A 22,781-nucleotide genomic window follows, 5' to 3' on the forward strand; every position below is an offset into this window, starting at 1 on the left:
CTGCTCAGCCTCCCTTCACAGCGCCAGGCACTAACCCCCGCTGCTCCCTCATCCAAGCGCTCTTCCCCTGCCCTGTGGAAAAGCAGAGTTTAACAACAGAGCCTAGTGGCTGCTCTTATGAGAGCACAACACGCAGCGCGTTTGCCCTGCCAGAACTGCTTAAGAGTTACCACTTATCCGTGGTGGGCAGAGTGACCTCCTGGCTGTTCTGTAAGGTACAGCAAATGTTACTAGAACCCAGGTGCCCTGACCACTCCCCACCAGGCAGCAGAAGGGTCAATTTTGTTGTTCCTAGAGCATTTTACCTAAGACAAAAGGCACTAGAGTGCTGCTGCATGGTTCATCTTCAGTTGCATTCAACAATGAAGAAGGTTCCTTGCTCTCCCTGCAGCACTAGCCTGAGCTGTCAGCTCAGCTGAGGAACGTGCAGCACAGTGTGGGATGCAAACCCGCAGACCAAACCTGTTGCGTTGACTCATGGTGCTCTGTCCAAGACAATGGTTATTCTGGGGAATGGGGAAACTCCGTCAGGCCAGTGGTAACCTGGAGGAAATTTAAACTCCAGGCATGAGTCAAGGCACACTAATAACAAACTTCAGGGCTAGGGAACAGCAGCGGCAGGGCAGACACCAGTCTTCTACCTCTTTGCTGCTGTCTGAAACCACTCAGTCCCCAGTGAGGAACACAGCAGCCTTGCAGCTGAGTTGCAATCACTGGAGCATACGCAAGCCTTCCCCGGAGCAGGGTTAACCCAGCAAAGACAGTCAGGAACAGCCTTGTTGCCAGGAGAAAGTTTCACCAGTGAGAGCAGGGCACCTTTGGCCTGCAGCAGCCCSGAAGCACAAGTGGCTCCTGCAATCACACTGTAGCAAACAGCCCTTGCAGTCATATTGGCCATTCCTTTCTCACCCAGCAGAAAGTTACTGTAGAGACACTGTAAATGAGGGCTGGAATCACAGAGCAGACAAGGAAAAAGCATGTGCCCTAACACACGGCTCTATTTTGTATCCCCAAGTTTATTCCGTGTCACGTTTTTAGCCCTAGCTCCAGCTTCTGAAGGCAGAGAGATCAGTCTCGTCCATCAACATAGCATAGCAACATTTAAAGAAGTTACCCCAAATAATCTTCCCCTATATAAAATAAACTTTACATGTAGTCCCTGCACTTTGTAAAAAAATAGCTTTTTTTTTTTTGTACAAAGTATTTGGCATCAGCAGGTTATAGACAATCTGTTGGGAACAGGAGGTCTAGCAGTGGTCTTCACCTTGTTGTCTTTGGGAGTGTGATGAAACCATGGTGTTTGCCTGTTTTTACAGAACCCAGGACAGCTGAACAGTAAAACTTTAAGTCTTTCTCACATGAATACACTACATATTTCGTAAGATGGTCCTGAAGTTTTCCAATTCCTTAACACTTGTTGAAATCCTGTGTACAAGAGAAGCAAAAGGAAAACATTAGAGCAACACACGTTATCACACCTTATTTTAAAAAATCCAAAGAAATGGACTGCTATCAAGTAAAGCTTTAATCGGCTCTCGGAAGGAGAGAGCTTAAAGTCAGGTAAATTAGTTAAGAGCTCAGTTGTGACCAGAAACAAATTTTGCAGACTCTTCGTAAAGCAAACAAACACAAGCTTCTGTTCCTGAGAAACACAGTGGATTAAGATGTTACAGGGAGCTTAGCAGTGATCAGACATGCCCATTAACTAGGGGACAAGAAACAGACCATAATACTACCAGCTGTCCAGGCAGGTTGCTGAGACTCCTTGCAAAGCAGCTTGTTTCTTTTGAATGGTTTTTGAGTCACCTGCCTCATTTTCTTGCTGAATGCATTTTGCCCCTGGAGCATCAGCATCTATTCCTAGAATAAGGCCCGTGACTTCCTCTTCTTTAAAGGACCTCTAGGTCTGCCCTTCCCAGCCAGGTTAGCCTCGTATTTTAAGAAGGTTTTGAAGAATCAGAATCACTTCTGAATGGACAAAGATGGAGGTCTGTTTTAAAAAGCTCTTCTAATCCATCAGAGGGGGGTAGAGAAGCTGGAATCAGAGCTAATTGCTGACAGAAAAGCTGCCTGGCCCCAGCTGTATGCAGCAGCCTTTTCACACAGAGGAGGGCTTCCAGGGCGAAGGTTCAGCTGGGCAGTGGGCAGGTGAGGGAGAAAGAGGCTCTTTGCCTCTCTCAGCCTTCAGCTGCCTCTGAAAACAGACTTTCAAAGGGGCTGTAAGGTCCGCATGCTGTTTCCAAAGGCTGTGTCAACATGGCAAAAGTAAAGGCAGACCAAAGGAGCTGGAACGCTTTCTGAAGGGAACACAGCAGCTGTGCTCAGGAGGGTAGCTAGGGAGGGGAAAAAACAAAACAAAACAAAAAACATGCTAGGGTAAGGGTATTTGGGGGGTTTCTAAATTTGGCTGATGCACATAAAGGTGGGGCTCACACTGCAGAAGAGAGAATTCAATAGGTTTGAAATGAGACATAAGCAGGACCACTGAGCTTCGACCACTGAGCAGCAACCTCATTTGAAGAGTCATTTGCAAGAAACTCCAGGTCCGTCATCACCGCTAAGTGGTAACGAATAACCAAAACATCTGGCAATCCTCGCTCTCCTAAAAGACTCGTTTCCTTCCGTTTCTGCCAAAACTCCCCATCCAACTCTCCAGAAGGGTTGGACTGCTGGATTCCTGTTAAATACAACTATGGCAAATGGGGATCTGAAAACAAACTGGTGAAAATTTTAAGTTTGAAGGGGAGATTTAAACTGAGCAAGGAATGGGTAAGAACAGCAACCTTTGTTTGGGGACAATGTGCTCCAGGGACATATGAGCGCTTTCTTGAAGCCCTCATAGAAATAAGGATGATAAAGAAGTTGTTTTAAATTTTCCAGCTATTGCACTCTGCCTTAAAACCACCTGACATCTGGGAGCTTCTTTATGAGAAAGTATGATCAGAGCAGGAGTTAACACCAACATTGCTGGTCAAAATTGAGCTGTTTAAGCTTAAGTGGGGTGCAAGACAACAGCATATATAAAGCTGGAGAAAATGAAAATAAAAAGTCTCAAACTAACCTTCCAAAAGCATTAAATAAAGCAACAATTTCTTGTCTTGTCAGCTGGAATCCATAGGAAGGGCCACTTTCAGGTATCTTCTCTATCAGGTTTTCAGAAAACAGGATCTTCAACGCTGTGCCCAAGCCCTGGGTCTGTGTATGACAAACAAGGACATTTAATAAAGGGGAGACATCCAGAATCTGACTCACAAGTTTAACTTTACTTCCCTTCATCTTCTTTGCAAGAAATCCTGTTAACATCACCTTAACAGAGCAAGGCTTGGATTTCACTTAGCACACAGTTCAGAGAAGGAAGCAACACAGAGCCAGGACATTTTATTTATTTAGCATTAATTTTGGTAGCAGAACTACCCAAGAGAGGATTCCTGCCTAAATTTGGACCTCATGCAAATTCAGTGCAGATCTCGCCAAACCTGCAGTTGCACAAGACCTTCTGCCTTGCTAGTCAGAGGTTCTGCACCCCCTCCGCTCTCCTGCACTCCCAGGGAGCAGCTGCAGTGCCTTAGCCCAGTTCTCAGCTGTAAAGGCAACGTGCAGCTCCAGTCAGACCCAGCAAGCTGGAATCAGCACACTGCTTCCTGCTGACTGGACCTCAGTAAAACCTGAAGCTGCTCTGATCTGTAGGTAGGAGCCGATTAGTATCTAGGAGCTGGATCCGCACACCAGAGTCCCATCAGATGTTTCCAGACATGTACCAAACTGCTGAAGAAACTTACCTGCAACTTCCCCCAGAGGCGACATTTGAAGCAGCCAACACAGTCCATTATCTTRGAAATATTCTTAAAGTGTAGCCTAAATTCCTCCTAGGGGAAAAGACATTTAAAGTTGATGATGGTTAAATACTAATTAGGTCTTCTTCCATGCATTAATCTAAACAAATCCAATAATGCATTAATGCTAGACCTCAGGCTAAATTCAGTCAGACTGAGTTAGTGTAATGCTTCCTGACGTGGGGTCCTCAGCAGCAATTCACCACTCTCCTTAGGGTGCACCCTAACATCTGTAGCTTCTCACCAATATCCAAACCATTCAGAGAGCAAAATGAATTGGAAATACCCGATCTGGCGCCTTGAGCTTACTGAGGTCCCTGTCAGATCTAGTATTATCCCAGACATCAGCTTGCATATTCTTTCAGTACCAAGTGCCTCAAAGGGAAGGGGTGGACAATTACCTTTAGTTTAGCAGCTTCTTTTTTATTCCCTGCAAAAAATGAGTTTTCATCAAAATGCAGAGGGAAAGACCTGAAACGGAATTGGGAGGGAAAAAAAAAAAAATTAAGAGTTTTATCTTTCTACAGATTGTATGGCTTAAGTCCAGATCCACAGAAGTATCTGGTTAGGCATGCAGATGAAATCAATAGGTATTAGACACCTAACATCACCAAATGGTTTTTTTGAGTGTAAGCTCTGTTTCTTAAGTCTCTTAGGGGCTTTCAATTTTAGCTTATATCTCACCTTGGAGAGATTTTCAGCTATTGCTCTACGGTTTCRAAGCAATTGTAATCTGTTTTCTAACAGACATAAGCACTGAAGGCATGAGAAAACGACAAGATAAATTCAAACACTGATTCCTTTAGGAAACGGACATTTACATCTAGTTTACTCCAAACTCTGTCCAATAGCCCAAATCTCTGTTACCAAAACATTTAGGATTTATTCTAGACGAAAACATGAAGCCAGGACTGCCATTCCATGGGTGAGTCAAACAGGTATCCRTTTTCAAGGCTGACATGTAGGTGGTTATTAAATTTAATTTTGCTAAATCAAAAAGGCAGTCTAAGCCATTAAACTGTGGGCTTAATTACCCTGTTTTGCAATTTGAATTCAGATAGCAATGTACTCTCAACAGCACTACCCTACTGCACAAATCACGCTATCCCACTGCAAGAACGAACCCAGAACCTGCCTTTCTAGGTGCTTTAAGCGAAAGGTTAAGCGTGCTCAGAGACGCCAAGGCTGAAAGAGCCATTCTCCCCAGGTACTGAATGTATTTACTTGGCCAGATGGAGGATTTCCAGCAACAGGTTCTTGATTTCTGCATCATGAATTTTATTTCCCGTGTACAGCTGGAAACCTGGGCGCTCAAAGAACGGCAACGCTTTGGACAGGGCCCGYAGCTCTATCAGGTAGAGGAAGTACAGGTTCTTGAGTCTCCTGGGACCTTCCCCTCTGGTGACGACTTCATCGAATCTCTGCTGGAACTCTGTAACGTTGGGGCCCCATTTCTTCTCTGACCACGTATCTGAGAGAGCAAAAAACAGAAATAAGGTAAATGGTTATAGTTCTAGTTGATCTTATCCCATTGTCCCAAGCTAAATGAGGAAATGTAACTCTGCCCAAGGAGGTCCGAGACTTACAATAGTCACAGTGCTTCCACTCTCCTAAAATTGCTCAAGTGTCAAGAGAGGCATGTTTTTTAACCAAACTAAAACCCCAATAGATACAGAATTCCTACGGACCTTAAGTCAGTTGAAAACCTCACTCATGTTTACAAGCAAAAAGCTAAAAATGGACACTGCCCATTTTAAACAGAATTAAGTCAGTTCAAGAGTTTTCCATCAGTTGAACCGACTGTTTCCAAGAGCAGTTTTATATAAGCTGGTGCTAGTTCAGCATTTGTCTGCAAGTTAAAAGGACAGCATGGATGCACTGGMCAGGCTGCAAAGGTCCCAGGGCCCTTTGTTTCTTCATTCCTGCCCTCGAAAGCCAGCCACTGACGTGCTGCAGAAATCATAAGAGGTCTCACTGTTTTGGTCTGAGTGTCTGCAAAGGTGTCTGTGTCCTGATTACATAGCACCAGGAGCCAACRTGCAAATCATGAGGCTAAGGGATGCCCTAATGAACATGAGAACATCAAAACAATTCCTTCTAGTGTGGTAGTGCAGCAGAAAAAAAAGAAAAAACACAGCCAAGAATCAGAGGAGACTGGCCTGTATTTCTGCTGTTGAGCTCACAAGGGATTTAGGGAGGGATTCAAGGGAGACTGTTTACAGTCTAAACCAGGAGGGTGTATGCTGTACACTGCCGGGCAGAGATCCGAGCTAGCCCCAAGGCCAGCRCAGCAAAGCGCTGATGTGCTCGCGTGGGGCATGGTTCCAACACAGAGACTTACTGCTTGCACCCCCACACGGCAGCGCCCAGCGTCAGTCCGCCAGCAGCTCCGCCGGGGGCTGCCTGGGCATCTCTGCTCACGTGCCAYGCTCTCACCCTAAGAGGGGGGCGACCGCTGTCTTGCAGCTGGGGGTATACGCAGGATGGGATGAAGAGACATCAGAGCGTCACACACGTGAAAACCCAGTAACTCTCTACCAGCCCTCTCCACTGAATAAGAGGGCGCAGGGTGACAAGGATCATAACTAAGGGAGCACAGTGAAACACCTGAAGTTGGGCCCATGTTCATCCCTTTTTTCAGAGTTGTTTGCAGATAACTGAAGCATTTAAGAGAAATCTTAGAGTTCCCTCAGACAAAGGCTCTGCCRGACAAGCTCTGGCAAACCCCACCGTAATGGTTTACCGTGTCAAAATCTYGGGCCTGTCCTCACGGGGACCTGCCTCCCTCGGAGGGCAGCGGAGCGCACACGTGGCCAGGCTTCAGGGCAGGCTGGCGTCTTTGCTCAGACTGCAGCTGTGTCAGTGACAAACCCTGGGGCAGCTGAAGCTGAGCACAGCCGTGCCACCACCCCAGGAGATGGGCAGAAACCCAACAGCCCATTGACCCCCAGGCATCAGCTAGGAACCAAGAGGTTTCAAGAAGCCTGCCCCAGATGGAAGAGGCTTTCACAGCACAGAATGTTTCTATTTGCTCTTTTGTCTCGTTAAGATTATGAAAAGTATGTAGTGAAATTAAGTTCTAATAGAGTCATATCAACCTGATGGATTAAAATGAAAAATGCAAGAAGCTTTAGAAGATCTTAACTTCTAAATTGCCAATAGATGACCAGCCTAGCAGGGAAGGGCTCTTTCTTGTCCTTCAGTTTCAGAAGCTAAGCTCTCTATCATGGTGTCCATAGATGGGAATCTCTGCATGGATGTGAGCAGAACAGAGTAGGAACACCTTCTCAGAGCAGAGATCCATAGCCTTTCACCAACAGAAACTATCCCACTCTACATAAGCAAAATAAATATCTGCTCATCTATCTGTAGCCAAGCTTATTTCGTAATCCTCTTTTTGCAGTTCCAACTCATCTCTTATCTTTGATGTTTCTCTTGTTATTCTATCTCCTACAGTCTAATGTAGTCTAACTTACATCAAGGTGAGGCCTTTGAGTCTGTAGAGACTTAGCTCTAATTACTTAGTTCAATCTAAATTACTTATCCAAATTCCTACAGCTATCTCAAATTTAAATCTGCTGTACTTGATTTTTGTAAGCTTTAACAGAATAAAGCTGGTAGGCTTGGTCCACAGGTACCACTTAGAACTATGACAATACTTCAGATAGCTAATTGTGGACAAAGGCATGCAAAGGAAACAAAAGTGGCATACAGAAACTACTCAGGGATCTTGGAAAATCCCAGCCAAGCACCTCACGGTCTAGGGGGGATTACTGCTAAACAGGCTAGAAAGAGGCAGCCTTGACAGGCATGTGGAAACCTACTTCAAAGTAAGCTTGGAGGAAGACTAAAAGGAATACAAGCTGGTGGTCTAGGTAAGGAGCACAGCCCAGCCATTTTCAGTTCTGAAGTCATGTGGTAACTGCTCTCCTGATTTCATTATACAACCWGTGGCTACCTGTGCGCCGAGGGAGGGAAGAGAAGAGAAGAGCACAGAAGTAGGCCCAAACCCTGCTGGAATGGGCTGAGCCACAGAAGTTAAACTCCAGTGTCAACTTACAGCTGACACCAGAGAGTCAACACAGAAAGCGGCACTTACCTTGTAAAAGGTACCTGGCACTCAAATGAATGTTGATGCTTGCATGGAGACCAGAAATAAGTCTGTAGAAAGCTCGTTTCTCTACGCAGACACCTGAAAAAGAAATGGACATTTTGAAAGCATATATTGAATTTTCCTCTCCTGCCTATCAGACAGAAATCTAATTTCATTTGAGTGTGACAAATAATTCCCACCCACACCCTGGCCATTTTGCGTTCATCCTGAAAGAAGCAACCAAGTTTAGAAAAAGAATTACCTTTCAGCCAGTTGTAAAAAGTATGTCCTGGAAACAAAAGGAAAACGAGCACATGAGTGAAATAGCTTGTGCTAGCAGGGGGGCTGTAACATATCATGTCATGTTTTAGGCTACCTCTCTGGCCACACCTTTCAAAGAGGGGCAGTTAGGCACTCAGCTCCTACCAGATGCCAGAGGCTGTTGGGACTGCAATTCTTTGGAAAGCTCCAAATTTAATAGCTGGTTCTCCCTGAAAGATGCTTTTCTGCTACACCAGAATCAGCACTAGCAGGCACTGAGAAACACAACGGTAAGTCCTGTTCCTGAAGACTTGGGACACTTCAGTGATTTGATTTTCAAATGGGACTTGTGCTCCAAAAAAACTGCAGATGCTTTTTAAAACACCCACACACGGATGGGCTGGCCTCAGCCACAGGGAGCTCAGAGGGATCTCTCCACAGGGCCCTGAACGCAGCAGAATTTCAAGGCTACTTCTGATTTTGCCTGCACAATGATTTTGCTAACCAGGTGCACTACACTAAGGCTACAGCTCATGACAGAACACGATAAAGACTCTGCATTTGTTTCTGTTATCAGTAAAAACAAACAGAGTGCTACTCACCTCCATCATCTCCTGATGAGAAAAGCATGGGGGAGCGGGAGAGGGAGAAAAGAGGAGATAAAAATTACGCATGACCAAAAATAAACTCTGAAGCACAAGCATTAAGATTGCTCTGTTAATCTGCTCTGACAAGAGAACAAGCATCTCCAGGGAAGTTTAGAAATACTGTAAACACACARAATAGCATCTCAAACTGCAGGCAGTGAAGCTACCAGATGAGCAACGCTCCTGAATAACTTGACCAGCACAGAATGGATCAATATTTGCGAAGGAAGTTGACGCAGAGACTGTAGAACAGAGAATGTAACTGTCTACACCTCTGCCGTAGATCTCCTGTATGACCTCCAGCACGTTACTCAAAGACTCCATCCTTACTTCCTGCAGCATATACAGTCACTAGCAGCAACTCTGACAGGTATTAGGTCAGACCGTCTATTTTTATGTCCTCCTGCTTCCTCATCTGCAAAACAGCAGTCCTTCCCTGTCCTCTCAAGGAACCTACGCTGTTTCTTTTATATCTTGCACCAAACAACAGAAGTCATCAAGGGAAGCACTGCTGTTTTAATTGCCATTGTATACTCCCTTCACCAGAGTTGCTCCTGGAGCACTGCTCCTTTGCACAAGGGTTGGTCAAAGAACAGGGCAAAGCACCTACACAACCTAGGAAAAATTCAGGGATAACCCCAGAAGGCACTGCTGGATCGGTCTTCAGATAGTTGCTTTTGAACAAGCTTCTCCTGGGCTTAAATAACGTGACATGACAAACCAAAGGGTTCAGGTCAAAGAGAGGGGGAGCAAGGCAGCATGCTCTAGATGTCTGGGCAGGAAGGGGCGTCAGGAGATGTGGGGGCTCTTAGCAGCCTTGGGCAAGAAACTCTTTATGCTTTCAAATCCCTCCCCTACTTTCATTTACTCTGTTTGGTCTTAGCTACTAGCACAGTTTCTCTTACTAGGTGGTTTCCACAGAGGATCCCAGGCAGGATCTTATTTCAGACCTTCATGGATGCCTTTGATATTGCTGAGCAAAGAAATCAGGTACCCAGGAAGAGCTCAAGGCTTAGTCCTGCTCCCAATCCCACCAAAGCTCCCATTTCTTCTACAAGTAGCAAATCAGATTCCCTTTCTACATGATGAATGCCAGAAAGACATCCCTCCAGGTACCCTTTACATTACCCATAAAATTCTAGACTCGATCAAGAACTAAGACATATTTCTCGTTAAGCAGGAGAAGCAGCTCAGATAGCATTTACTGTTCCTGGAGCTCAAATCAGCACACTACCAAACGATTTAGCAAGATGAATAAATGACTCACCTCTACCAGATGCCAAAGGTCTTTTTACAGTCTGAGGCCTACGAGAGAAAAGTGATTTAAGTAAGTAATATAAATGATTGTCTCATTGCTGTGCAGAAACCTACTTCCCAGCAGTCACATAGCCTAAGGAGATCTAAGAACTCCTACTCTTTAACTTTGCTCAGCCAGGAAAAAGGTAGAGGGAAATGTAGCTCTCTTAAAAGAAAAAGCTACAGAGCTTTCTTTGTAATCAGGAAAGCTCACGTGTCTAAACAAGTGCGAGCAGACATTATGCCACACACTTGATGCTGGAGATGCGCTGTTGTGAACRGGGAGAATCACTGAAGAGATCACAGCAGGCAAGACTACAGTTACAGATCAGCTGCCCACCAGTATTGTGCAGCAATGCCAGGAGAACCCCAAAGCAGAGTCTGAACTGGCTTAGAGACCGGGGAGAAGCATTCAACTCATCCAAGCCACCAGTGTGCACTGGCCAGGGAGGACAGGACAGTGTGGCTGGGCCCACATCACACAACGGATGCGCACCCGCTGCCAGGCTGCCGCCTCGCCACGCCGCAGGGCTTCAGTCGGGAGCCTGCCCCATGGGAAGACTGTGAAACAAGGAAGAGCAAGAGGGCTCGCCCCCCTCCGGCCACAGGGCAGCCACACGGCTTCTCCCCTGCTCCGACAGCCCACACTGAACAAGCACTGCGGCAAGGAGCAGAGGACGGGGACTAACGGAGCAATTAAAACACGTGCAGTCCTTCTGCAAAATCAGCACCTGCAGTGACTGATGGCTGGTGGAACCTGTCTCCCAAAGCACCTACTTGAAACAATTTTCTTCGTAAATACTGTTCCAGATCTTCCAGGCATCCGGGCCTTTGTAGCCAGTATAGCGTTCAGGATTCAGCAGTAAGTCCACGTACTCCGCATCAGGGGAATGGATGTCTGCAAAGCAGAGTGCTGGGTCAGTGACAAAAGCTTCTGATGGAAAACGACACCTTCCAGTGCCGATCCAGCCACCCTTCACATACTGAACAGTCTTGTAAAGAGACCAGCTCGTCCCTCTCCAGAAAGGCGCATATATAATATTTCCTGCACACCAACCCATTACAGCAGGGCACAGCTCTGTCCTTCAGTGCTATCAGAGGGCAAGGCCACCGATGGCAAAGCTAATTCCGAGCATGCTCCATCTAAGCTGCTAACTTGCTAAATACCACAAGACCTTGACCAGCAACGAAGCTTTGTCAGGAATATTTACCTCGTGTTATTTTCAAAACATAGAAAGAGAGAGTAGCAATGACATATATGCTGCAGGCTTGCTAGAGTTACACATTGGCCTGGAAGTTCTGCAGAGAATTTAAAGAGCTTAAATCCCATTACAAAATTTGCCACATCAAACAGGTCCCTAATACCATCAGCTTCGCAGAAGCTGTCTGAAGAGTCATCGTGCTGCGTCCACCGAAGCACAGCCTCCTGCGTTTCCTCACTGCAAAGAGAGGAGAAAAAGACTATTGGAAAGGACGTTGATATTAGGTTTCCTCCAAGACAAATAAGGATCGTGGAAAAAGAAGGCAAACCTCAAAGACCCGTCAACAGCTCCAAGTCTCTCAGCTTCTTCGCATTCTTCAGCAAGGTTATTGGCTTCTTCTGAATACTGGGTTGAAAAGCAAGGGGTTGGGGAGGGAAGATTAAAAAGCAGTTTTATCACTGTTAGAATTCTGCCTTTAACACACTAAATAGTCTAAGCATCAGAAACACTTTCATGATTCATCCTATCCTGTATTTCCACAGGATGTCTGCAGATATTCAGAAGCTTATGCAATCGTGGCGATTGTTGCAGGGACTTGCAACAGCCTCCAACACCGCCAGAGGAGCATTTTCTGCCTAAACAAGACATTTGCTCTTGGAAAAGTCTCCCAAAATGACCTACATTAGCAGAGGGGAAGATCTGACTTCAGGACAGTCACTTCAAGGCTCTATAGGATATCAAACACTTGAAGAGGGTAAAAATTTAGCCATGTAGTACAGCCTGACCGTTACTGCCCACCTGATTAAGAAAGTTTTGGAGGATATATATATATTTTTTAAACAGCTGGAATGACACAAAACTAGTCCTATGACCAGTGTCATTTTGTGCATGTAGACATACTTACCTTGTAACTTCCAGATCTGATTCCATCAGGGACTTCATTCTGAAAGACAAAATTGAGTATATGCTACCTGTGAGGCTGATAGGGTTTTTTAGTCTAATCTCTTAAAAAAATGAGAAGTTTATCACTGTTCCTAAAAGTTAGAAAGTATTCAAAGCAGTCAGCTGCAACTTCTAACATATTTGATTTCTGGCTCCTCCACAAACTAATGTTAAGCAATATTCTCGGTGTTGTATTTTGATTTTTCGCAAGACTCCTCTTCTGAACAGGTCAGCAGCCTTTCATGGGTGCTATGTCAGGTTACGTTTTGCTTACTCAAGCGTAGGGCTAGGGAAGCCAATATAAATTTTGGAGGAGCTGGAGATTCCTCCCATCAGCTAACGCCTGGCATCCTGTCTCCAGGTGATGCAGGCCCTCCTGGCACGAGCCCAGATGCCTCTTTTCAGATATTGCAGCTCCCAGCCCTGCTACAAGTCATTCAGAAGTTTCTCTTCTACCACTTCATCCCMTATTTCAGGCTTCCCAGCTCCGTACAGCACAAGACAACCAGGCCCTAAGTTCTTTTCAGCTTCCATTTCTTCCATCAATAGGAAGGCAATAAAACTGGTTCTGCCCTGCAGGAGTGCTGGGAGGCAAAATTCATCCGCAATGGTAGTATTTGCAATTGGAGGAGAGGAACCCACAACGAACGAGCGTTATTTTTATTGCTTTCAGAATGAAATGGACTCAAAGCAAAATAATTAAAACCAGCAGTGGCACAGTCAGTAACTGGACTCCCTTTAAGACTCCAGCAGCAATGCACRTTTAAATTAAAAACATTTTCTAGCTAGAACATCTTCTAGCTAATATTAATGTAACTGTAACATTACATCTTCATGTAAGTCATCATCATTATCAAAAACATGCTTTTTAATGAAAAAAAGTATTTAAACAAAAATTGGTGTTATTTTAATCAAAAAACAAAACTAAAAGCCATCATCCTGTTTTAGTCCATGGTAGGCRTCTTCTGGAGACTAGCGAAACAAAAGACTTGTTTGAGGGGTAAGGTAATTTGGTGGGGTGGGAATACAAATGAATTTAACATATCAGATTTTATATAACAAGTGATGTTTTTTCATCCACCTGTGCCAGCTTGTTTCAAGACATCATATCAGCTTAGATATTTTTTGAACCAAGCAAACAGCTACACTACGTCAGGTTATTAAAGGGTTATCAGGTTGTGGGGGATAAACATCTACTTCCAAGGCATTGCACTTTAAATTATGCATGAAAATAAGCTATAGTGACATTGAAAAATATGTGGAAAACAGGATGAGGAAGCCTCTTCCACCCAGAGTAGTACTATCCTTTCCTAGTATCTGTTAGCATGGAATACTCCTGTGCACCACGAACRCACAAACTGCTCTAAAGACCCAGGCTTGAGAGTGCAGGATAGTCAGCTGCTGGTAACCAACCCAGAAAACCAGGCTGTGTGGCATTCTCGCTAGGTCTATCAGCCCAGCAACCAACTCCTGATTCCCTCACTTTCTCTCTCTCTCCCTTTTTTCAGGCAGACTCCTCCAGCCAGGATGTTTTCTTTTGCTCAGTGCCATGCAAAATTTCTACTATTTTGCCCAGGATGCAAACACAAGAGTGTCTGCTTTTGTACTGGAGAACAGAGGAGTCTGAAAGAGCCATTTCATGTTACGGAGACTGCTGGAAAATCTGCAAGGGCTAGTCTGCATTAATCAGCCAAAAAAGCAAATCACAATGTTGCTCACAGGCTAACAGAGTGAGTATCCAGGCAATTCGCACAAGAGGTACTTCTATGTAAGAACAGTGGATTTGCCTGAAAAATCATTTAATTGATGTGCAAAATAAAAGAGGGACCAGAACAAGTTTTTGGCAGTTCATGGAGAGTCAGTTACTAAAGGCTTAGTCTTTCTTTAAATCTTAAGAATTTAGTATTTCAGCTGTTCTCATGGATCCCAGTACTACTGCACCTAAGAAAGCTCCATCAGAGCCACAGTTTTGCTAAAGCTACAATAACCAGGAGAGTAAATCTTTTGCCTGTTTTTCCCTCTTGGTCCACAAAAGCTGAATACAGGAAGGAGGTAAGCGAATAGATTTAGTACTTACAGACGGGCAAGGCTTTACGGCACAGTCTCTTATTCCACAGTGACTGTTGTCGTTCCAAAAAGGACAGGGTTTCTTTAGATTTACCTAAAAAGACCATATTATACTATTATGCATTTCTTCATATAACCAAGCCAACTGCCAGCCACAGTCTACCAGCACATATCTTCAGCGTTTTGGTACAACACCTAACAAAACTCAGACAAAACATAACAAAACTCACAACAGAAGACTGAGGAAGACAGCGAAAGGGAAAACGCAAGAAGAAAGTGATGCTTAAACAAAACTGATTTCAGTCACTCGCGCTTATTCTCTTACACCAGACACGTGACCTGTGGTCTGGCCAGGACTGTTTGTGGTGACACAGAAGACAAGGCACATTGGCTACTGAATCCTCATCCTATCTTGAGGCTCTTCCTGTTGGGCAATGACAAACTTCTTTGGTCAGTCATGTGGTACAACACTTTGTACCCTTTAGAAGACAACAGTTACTGTGGGGCGATCTTTGACCTCAGAATATTGCTCACTTCATCCTCTGTGAAGCTTTCGTATGTTTGCTACCCATTGCCTCCATTTTCTCATTTTGGGCATCTTATGATTACAGCCTGCCTCCCATCTGGAGGAACAAGAAGAAGACAGCATATCTGATGCGCTGTAGCCTTGCTGCCATCCTCCTATGGCCAGGGTGAACATTACTCTGAGGAAGTACTGAAGCTAAACACAAGAAAAAAAGAAAAAACTGGCAAAGCAAACAGGTCCCGTTCCTCACAACGGCCTGAGCTGCCTAAAGTCTGAGAAGCAATGACTGAAGGTGCTGGGGTACAACAGCGTTCATCCGAGCTCAGCGCAGCTCTTTGTAGAGCGTACTGAACATACCTTAGTCTTAGCCTTTTCTGTGAGTTGGGATCAAGTATCGTTCTTCTAGAACAACTAACATTTCACAAGGCTCTGTAGGTTTTGAGGGGCAGCAGGGAGGGGCGGTTATACCCTGGTGATTTTGTAGGGATCTGTTCTACTTTGTAGTGCGCTGAAGTGGGGAACTTTTAAAACTGTTCTTACAGGAGTGTGAACACTTCTCTTGTCTGCAGACACAATCGGGCAAGAGTCCCTGAGCAGTATCTGCACTCAGCAAGCAAAATACTGCTCCATACCCCCACCACGCCCAACCAAACCCATACAGAGGCATATACAAGCAATCTCACTGAATGGGACAACAGTCTGGCAGTAATAGCAGTTAATTTATCTGCTTGTTCTTAGTGTCTTCCATTCGACAGGAAAAGCCTAGTTTATTTATCAGACATTCTCATGATGCAATATTGATCCTAGCCATCAACATTTTTGAGCCCTAATTCAGCAAAAAAAGGCATTTCATTGGCCTAGTGCTTGAGTTCTTAAGGGTAAAAAAAACACATAAGAAAATATCTTTAAAATTATGAAGTCTGTTTTATAAGCATATGGCATCACGTTAAAATTCTCTTGATAACAGAAAAGTCAGACTTGCTGACCGCACTCCTAAAAATTAGGATTAAAATGGGGTGTCTGATTTTAAAAAGATCAGCAATAACTTTTAGGGAGATTAAAAAAATATGACACACACAAAACAGACACAGTTCTCGTATGAAAAAATTACCTTGTAGTATCTAAAATAGTCACTTTGCAGAAGTTCATTCAGTCTAGGAAAAAGCTCATAGTTGTTGAGGGCATCAATGGTTTCTACATCACAGGTGCAGTCATCTAAATAACCAGTGACCTGTGGGATAAGAAATATGAAAGTTAACATGAACAAGTTAGCCAGTACCTTTTAACATCATGAACAAGAAAACATTTCAGTTCAGAATTTTCTTTCCTTTGACCAGAGGGTCAACCAGTTAAGTTTAATTGGAATTAAGCAACATTAAACCCAAATGTGCTGGACTGGCAGGGAATTTATTTTGATGCACGTAGACAGGATCTGTCCTGGACTCATTGCCTTATAGATTGGGGAGAAGCGGTTTTATTCTGAAATACTTTTCCTCCAGCACCCACTGATATTTTAGAATTTACTTAGGTCAGAGTAGCAGACATCTCATGAACACTTCCATCTTTTTAAAGAGGAGAGATGTCTGACACATTCAGCCAGACTGTTACATACGGACAAAACAACAAACAAAAACCCCACAGGCCTTTGCCATGCCGGCACATCAGATGCAAACACACAGATCACAGTTGTCTGCATCAGGACCAAGCCCAGCAAGGTACTGGATATCGTCCCTTATAACAGAAACGAGCCCTACGCAGGCCCTGCTCCGGTCCTCATTTGACACCAGCCTCTTCAGTACGTCACTCCTGGCAGCACGGCACATAGGTGAGAGCTAGCGCTTGCTAAAGGGACCAGGAAAGCAATACTAGCGCCGCCCAAGATTACAGAACTCAGAGAAACTCCTTGTTTTTAAACCAGCCGCACCGCAGCCATTTGTTCAATTTAATCGGAACTGCAGCAACTGCAATAGTCTCTCCCTGGCCTCAGAGAGCTGCTTGGCAAGAAAACATTTGTTCTAAATCTGATTTAGAAAGCCAGCATTTCTTGCATCACCCTGAACAACTCAGCAAGCTGTGTGCGAGCCCTGGAGAGAAGGGGGGGGGGGGAACCAAAAAAAAGCAAACAAACTAGGCTATGACAAAAAAAAGCAAACAAACTGGGCTATGGCTTTCTCACACGTAGATCACTGGCTGGAAGAGGAAGTTGCCCAACACAGAAGTAGTTTTGCTTCTCCCCGCCCCCAAGCACTTGGGGAAATCACCCCAGCCAGAAAGCAAGCATAGTACTCATTCACTCCCAACAGCTCGCCAGGATTTTCCTGGAGGTTGATGATGAAGTACAACGTGCGGCACATTGCCCTTCTCCGGTATCAGGTAAACGGAGAGGTTAAAGACCAAGGTGGTTGTTCTGAATGGACACTGCTGATTTATAAAGCAAAGAACAGGCTGTTTGCTGCAGTTTATGATAAGAAACCTTCTCGCCACTTCTGTCCCAGAAAGCGTACAAAATCCTGGTAGGAGGCAGCACAAAACCAGCACACACCACACTATATTGTCCTAGGGGACCGTGGCTAATCCCTGCCATCTTTCTGTGCACAAGAAAGCAAGCTGGAAGCAGAGACAAGTACAAGAAGCCTGAAAACATCAGCACGGGCAGTTCCAGCGAAGCGTAACAAAATACACTGCCAACTGGTGGCATAAAWATTCCCCAAGGGAGGCCAGAAACAAAAAGGCAGATTGGGGGATGCACAGGATCTAAGAAGGGGCCGGGCTGTTTTTAAGTGGCTCCTTCTTTTCTTACTTCTAAAGCGCTCAAGCCGTCTAAGGGTTGTCTAAAGGTCACCTCAGCAGTCGGACCCTGGAAAGGGAATAAAATCCTGCAAGCATCAAGAACAAACCTCCTCAATTCCAAACCATAAGTGCTACCCCAACCTTAAGGGCAAAATACTAAATATGTACAGAAAGAGAGAAAAGAAGAAGACCCGTATGCGCGAAACACGAACAACCTGGCTCGATRCGTTTCCAGAAAGCCCTCAGAGAACTCACCAAGAGCTACACGTCTCCTTAAACACAACTGGGGTAATAACTACCGAGGCTATGAAACTCCCTGCCCTCCTTCCGAGGAGGAAGGCAGAAACGAGCAGTTGCCCTCGCACTACACAGTCACAAGAAGGAAGAAAAGCTAGCCTGCCTAAAACATCCAGCACCTCAAAGAAAAGTTCAGCTTTCGTCCACCCTAGACGGAACGGGAAGGAATCTGGTCTCTAAACCTGGACTGCTCCATACTGCAACTTAGTGCTTTGTAAACTGGTCTTTATTATTTTTTTTTTTTTCAAAAGGGTTCTTGATACTATTCTGCGCTCAGCTTCCCTGCTCTAAGGGCAGAGGGAGGGGAAATCTATCACAGCGGGCCAGAGGGCCCTCCGCCACTTGACAAAGAAGCAGTAATTTTTGTTAAACCACCGTGATTTGGAAGCTCACTTCTATTTCTTGTGTTCACTTCAAAGCCCACCATCGCATCCTCACACATGGGCTGTACTTTGTCATCTTTTGCAAGGTAAGGAAACTAAAGATTAACAGCATAGCAGTTAAGCTTTCCATTAGCCTGACTCAGCCCTTTAAGGAGAGAAGCAGCTTGCTAATCCATTTACCTAATCCAAAGCGGTTTCAAAATTTTAGAAAACACATTTTTTATTTCCTGGAGACTCGGCATCCTTTGAGGAAGGCAGCTTATAGGTTGGGTTATGTTTCAGCTGGCCTAAAAGGGGCCTACAACAAGACCTGTAGCTAATCTTCAGCTGTTCTCTATATCCATGTTAGACCAACATGTCACCCTAAGGGAATCACATCCCTGTAAGAGATAACATCCAAGCATCCAACAAACCCTCAACTGAAACAGAGGGCAAGTACCATTTGTACCAGGCCTGTCTTCACTAGGTCTGACAACCAATTCAAGCCTGAACCAACCTGTCATAATGTCATTCCAAAAATAATCCAGGGTCAAGGGCTGCAAATGCTCCCACAGTATTCAGAAGTAGATGGGAGTCATCCTTGGAGAACTCCAAACATCCACTGCTCAGTTTAGAAGAGCACTGGTGGGAAGATCAGCTACGATGCCACCAAGAACATGCCTGTGGGGGTAGCACAGGCAAAGGGGGAGCGCTGGGGAAAACCTAAGCTCTGCTCAGGTCAGCAGGCAAACTCCTTCCTCCTCAAAGGAGTTCAAGTCAGACTGCACAGAAGGAGACAGCTCCCTAGGCTACGTATGGCCAAGAAGGCTTTACTGGTCTCCTCACCTTTCTGCTCTCTAAGCCACCTGGCTGGTGAGAGTCTAAAAGAAAACACAGCCAGGCCTGATAACACTTGAAAGCCTGAGTATGCCCAGCCTGTCAAAGACCACATGTAAAAGGAATACAAGAACTAGTATCAAGAGCCAAGTCTCCTTGGAAACTGAGACCAAAGCCCCATTGAAACTACCACCAAGCAGCACTGACCCACTTTAAGACACGGGGAAGTAGGCAACATCAGACCACTTGGCAGTACATGTTTGTCACCCAATGTTCCCACTTGATTACGTGACTGCCTGCCGCCCCAGCCGCAGACTCACTTGTCTTGTACTATAACTCCTGCTGTCAGAGCAGTTGAACCTCAGCATATGTCAAACATAGGCCCAACCATGGGTGGTGCCTTAAAGAAAAAAAAAAAAAGAAAAAGAAAACTGCCCCCCCTCCAATATTTATCTCCATCCTCAGTCTGCAATAATTAAAACAGCTGTTTAAGATGAAACATGAATCGATTCTGTGCCAAGCCGGCACCATATGCTTGGTGGCACCTGTGAATCACTGAGCTGAGCGGTGGCATTGGAGCTCACTCCACCCAGAAGGGGTGTGAGAGCCTGGCATGAGACCAACAGGCAGGGCTGGGTTTGCCCAGCGGGAAGAGAGGCAAAGGAGCCAGACAGACGCACACAAGTGGCTCCGACTGCTGAGTAAGCAGTGAGGAAGGCGTTTGGCTGGCCCTCCGCAATAACAGGTCTTAACCCCTTAATGCTAACATATGCATGCAAGGTGGATAACTGAAGGGTTGAAACACCACCACGCGTGGACCCTACGTAACCCCCGAGTCTCCCTTTTCCTCCACGCCAGCCTCCTGTCAGTCTGTTTTCCTCTGTTCTGATGCCACTGCTGTTCTTGCTCTTCTCCCCTCACCTCTTTCTGCTTCCCTCCGTGTCCTGCAAACACTCCCTGGGCAGTGGATTTGGGGCCTTCTTCTCTTGAAGTGGGCTCCCTTCTTCACCCACACATCACCATCTACCATGCAGCTGGCCTGGAAAGAAGGCAAACTCTTTTCTGCAGCTCCCACTTGCAGTGGGAATGGGACCCAGGCAAGGGGAGTGCTAGAGTGGGTGAAAAGAGGAGTTTCTTTCAGCCTGTACCCACTTCCCTGGCGGCTGCCTGCTCCTCCAAACAAACCACACCAGTCCCAGGCTAAAAACAAGCCAGTGCCTTTCCCTACTGCCCTGGCACCTCTCCTGAAACCACCCTCTGCTTCCTTGCAGTCACCCTGCACAAGTGATTTGTGCCTCTTCCTGCTTGTGGCACTCAGTCTGGTTAGGTCTCTCTCTCATACTTGCCAGCACATCCAGAGGAGCAAGTAGTCAGCAGCCAGGAGAGGGCAGTCTCATGTCCAGCGTCTGCTCAGGAGGCCCAGATGCTTCCCCCCTCCCCAATCTTTTGCCCAGAGGACCAAGACGAGGGCTTTTGGAGCTCACATGGGGAACCTCGGGATGAGGTTACACCATGGAGGATGAAGCGCTGTCAGATGGCACCACCAAGCATCTGTTTGCAAAGAAGGATCTGCAGCTGCTCGGCACTTGGACGCTGCCTCCCAAGCCAGCCGGCAGAGATAGGGAACGGTGCTAGATACGAATCCCTGCCTCGAAGGCTCTTAGTCGGTAAACACCAATTTAACAAGAATGCAAGAGTGGCTTGAAAGTCTGTTCAGAGAAGAACAAGGTAACTCAGTGGCCAGCCTCATCTTTAATGACAGAGTACTGACCACAGAAACAACCTCTGAAGAAAAACAGCCTTTTGCCAGATCGGAAACCCAGCTTCTCAGCTCATGATTGAAATCCCAGTCTGCAAAGCACCCGCAGCATAACCTTAATGCAGCTACATGAGTCTGTAAATAATGAATGAGCAATAATTATTAGGAATCCCGACAGAAAATGAATTCATGGTTGACGAAAGCATTAAAACATTAGCAAACAGGAATATCTGGGCGGTGGACAAGCTGCTTGTAAAGTTCCAGGGAACTGATACCGAAATGATATTCGGTGCTAATGAGAGACTGGAAAGCAGAAGCAGCATGCGAACCCGTGAGGTGTTTTTAGTAACAGATGGCCACTTTGAATAAAAGTTTCAGGACTGGATAGCAACAGTCTCTAAGTAAAGGAAGGGCTAATGTAACGAAGAAGAGCAGGTGAGGCACTGCTCTTAGTAGTAGGAAAAACCACCGTAGACAAGAGCGCAAGACTCATTCTAGAATGATGACCTAGTTAATTCAGCATCTGAAATACTGCTGAAGCAAGTTCTCTCAAAAGCAGTCCTTGCCAACTCTCTCAACACCAGTCGAAGAACAAGCCAAAACCCTTACCTTTACCCTATGTCAAGATTTCTTAAACCGACAGCCCGCAAGACGGCAAAAGATGGTCCCCCTGAAGAACCCCCCCGCAATATCCAGGCCTTCTCAAGTATGTAAACAAAAGACAGTAACACTTAACACTTAAGGCTGACCCTATGTTTTACTTAGTGGTAAATAAAAACCACCAAGGCAACGCTGCACAAGATGATCAGCAGGTTATTTTTATATTTTTCCAAAAAGATAGGGTGGCCCTCAGGTGYGTTTTTAAAAGGTTACGGGGTTACTAAAGCTGAGAAATGCTGCCTTACATAACACGATCCCATAAAGGCAATAAARTCTGGAAAAAATCTTGAACCTGAACACTTAGACTGAAAAGGAAGCCAAAGCATATGCTATTCTATAAACAAGAAGTGTGTTGCAACAAACCAACAACACGCAAAATGCAAAGCCGGTGCTTCCTACCCAAGAGGAAAAAGCCTGCAAGCCATCAATATGACAGAATACCACTTCATTTGGTGTTTAGGGCTTCTCATCTCACACTGCACTTCTGACTTAAACTCCGATACGCAGGAGACGGTCTTCACTGTTCACAGGAAACGCGCAAGCAAAAATCCTATAGAGATAAAGAACCGAAAAGCATACTTTTTGATTCTTTATCACCATATCTACCATTTTCACATCAATTTAAAGCGCCAAGAAGCATCAAGCAGGGAAAGACATAAAACCAAGTGCAAAACCGCACTTCTTCTCTKTTTCCACTCCCGACTTTCAATGCACATGTGCGCACTAGAATCTCAACGCCGCAAGACTAGGCTTTACAGCAGCTTCCCTTCTGAAAAGGGGCAACAAAAACCCAGCGCCAGACTGTGCCATCTTCGCTCCTCGACCTCACGCACCTGCTTGTGCAAGGTCAAGTCAAAAGGAATCCGCAGAGTGGCCGTTCCCCCTCCCCACACCGGCTCCTTGACCCCATCCCGTCGTGGAAACACCCGCTTCCTCGGCTGCCGAACATCCACAGAAACCGCACCGAAAGCGCAGGCCAGAGGGGAGCGCGGCCGGCTCGCCGGGAAGAGCCGAGCCGCAGCGGGGCTGCGCTGCCCGGGCAGCCCCGGACGGCGGCGGGACGCCTCCGGGCCAAACCCCCCGACAGCCGCGACCGCAGCGGGGAGCGAAGCGCCGCTCGGCAGCCCAAACCCCCGCCTCCGCTTGGGAGACGAGGCGGGCGGCGGCGGCGGCGCTGCCCGCCCCGGTGCCCCGGTCCCACCTGGCAGA

The 22,781-nt window shown here is 45.8% G+C and overlaps 1 protein-coding gene across 1 annotated transcript in view; it reads right to left on the minus strand.

Moving 5' to 3' along the window:
• Positions 1 to 996: 996 nt before the first annotated feature.
• Positions 997 to 22,781, minus strand: part of ERO1A (endoplasmic reticulum oxidoreductase 1 alpha) — a 23,168-nt gene continuing 1,383 nt past the window's right edge. The window contains exons 2-16 of the mRNA XM_026056208.1: positions 15,979 to 16,098; positions 14,352 to 14,435; positions 12,237 to 12,275; positions 11,661 to 11,737; positions 11,496 to 11,569; positions 10,908 to 11,028; positions 10,102 to 10,139; positions 8,790 to 8,801; positions 8,189 to 8,215; positions 7,933 to 8,025; positions 5,058 to 5,304; positions 4,235 to 4,304; positions 3,780 to 3,866; positions 3,062 to 3,195; positions 997 to 1,425 (exon numbers count right to left, since the gene is read on the minus strand). Coding sequence (XP_025911993.1) covers positions 1,368 to 1,425; positions 3,062 to 3,195; positions 3,780 to 3,866; positions 4,235 to 4,304; positions 5,058 to 5,304; positions 7,933 to 8,025; positions 8,189 to 8,215; positions 8,790 to 8,801; positions 10,102 to 10,139; positions 10,908 to 11,028; positions 11,496 to 11,569; positions 11,661 to 11,737; positions 12,237 to 12,275; positions 14,352 to 14,435; positions 15,979 to 16,098 — 1,281 coding nt within the window. The 3' untranslated portion in view covers positions 997 to 1,367. The remainder of the gene's footprint in view (positions 1,426 to 3,061; positions 3,196 to 3,779; positions 3,867 to 4,234; positions 4,305 to 5,057; positions 5,305 to 7,932; positions 8,026 to 8,188; positions 8,216 to 8,789; positions 8,802 to 10,101; positions 10,140 to 10,907; positions 11,029 to 11,495; positions 11,570 to 11,660; positions 11,738 to 12,236; positions 12,276 to 14,351; positions 14,436 to 15,978; positions 16,099 to 22,781) is intronic.

Source organism: Apteryx rowi, unplaced genomic scaffold (genome assembly GCF_003343035.1).
Source record: "Apteryx rowi isolate R43461 unplaced genomic scaffold, aptRow1 scaffold_13, whole genome shotgun sequence".
Taxonomy (NCBI): domain Eukaryota; kingdom Metazoa; phylum Chordata; class Aves; order Apterygiformes; family Apterygidae; genus Apteryx; species Apteryx rowi.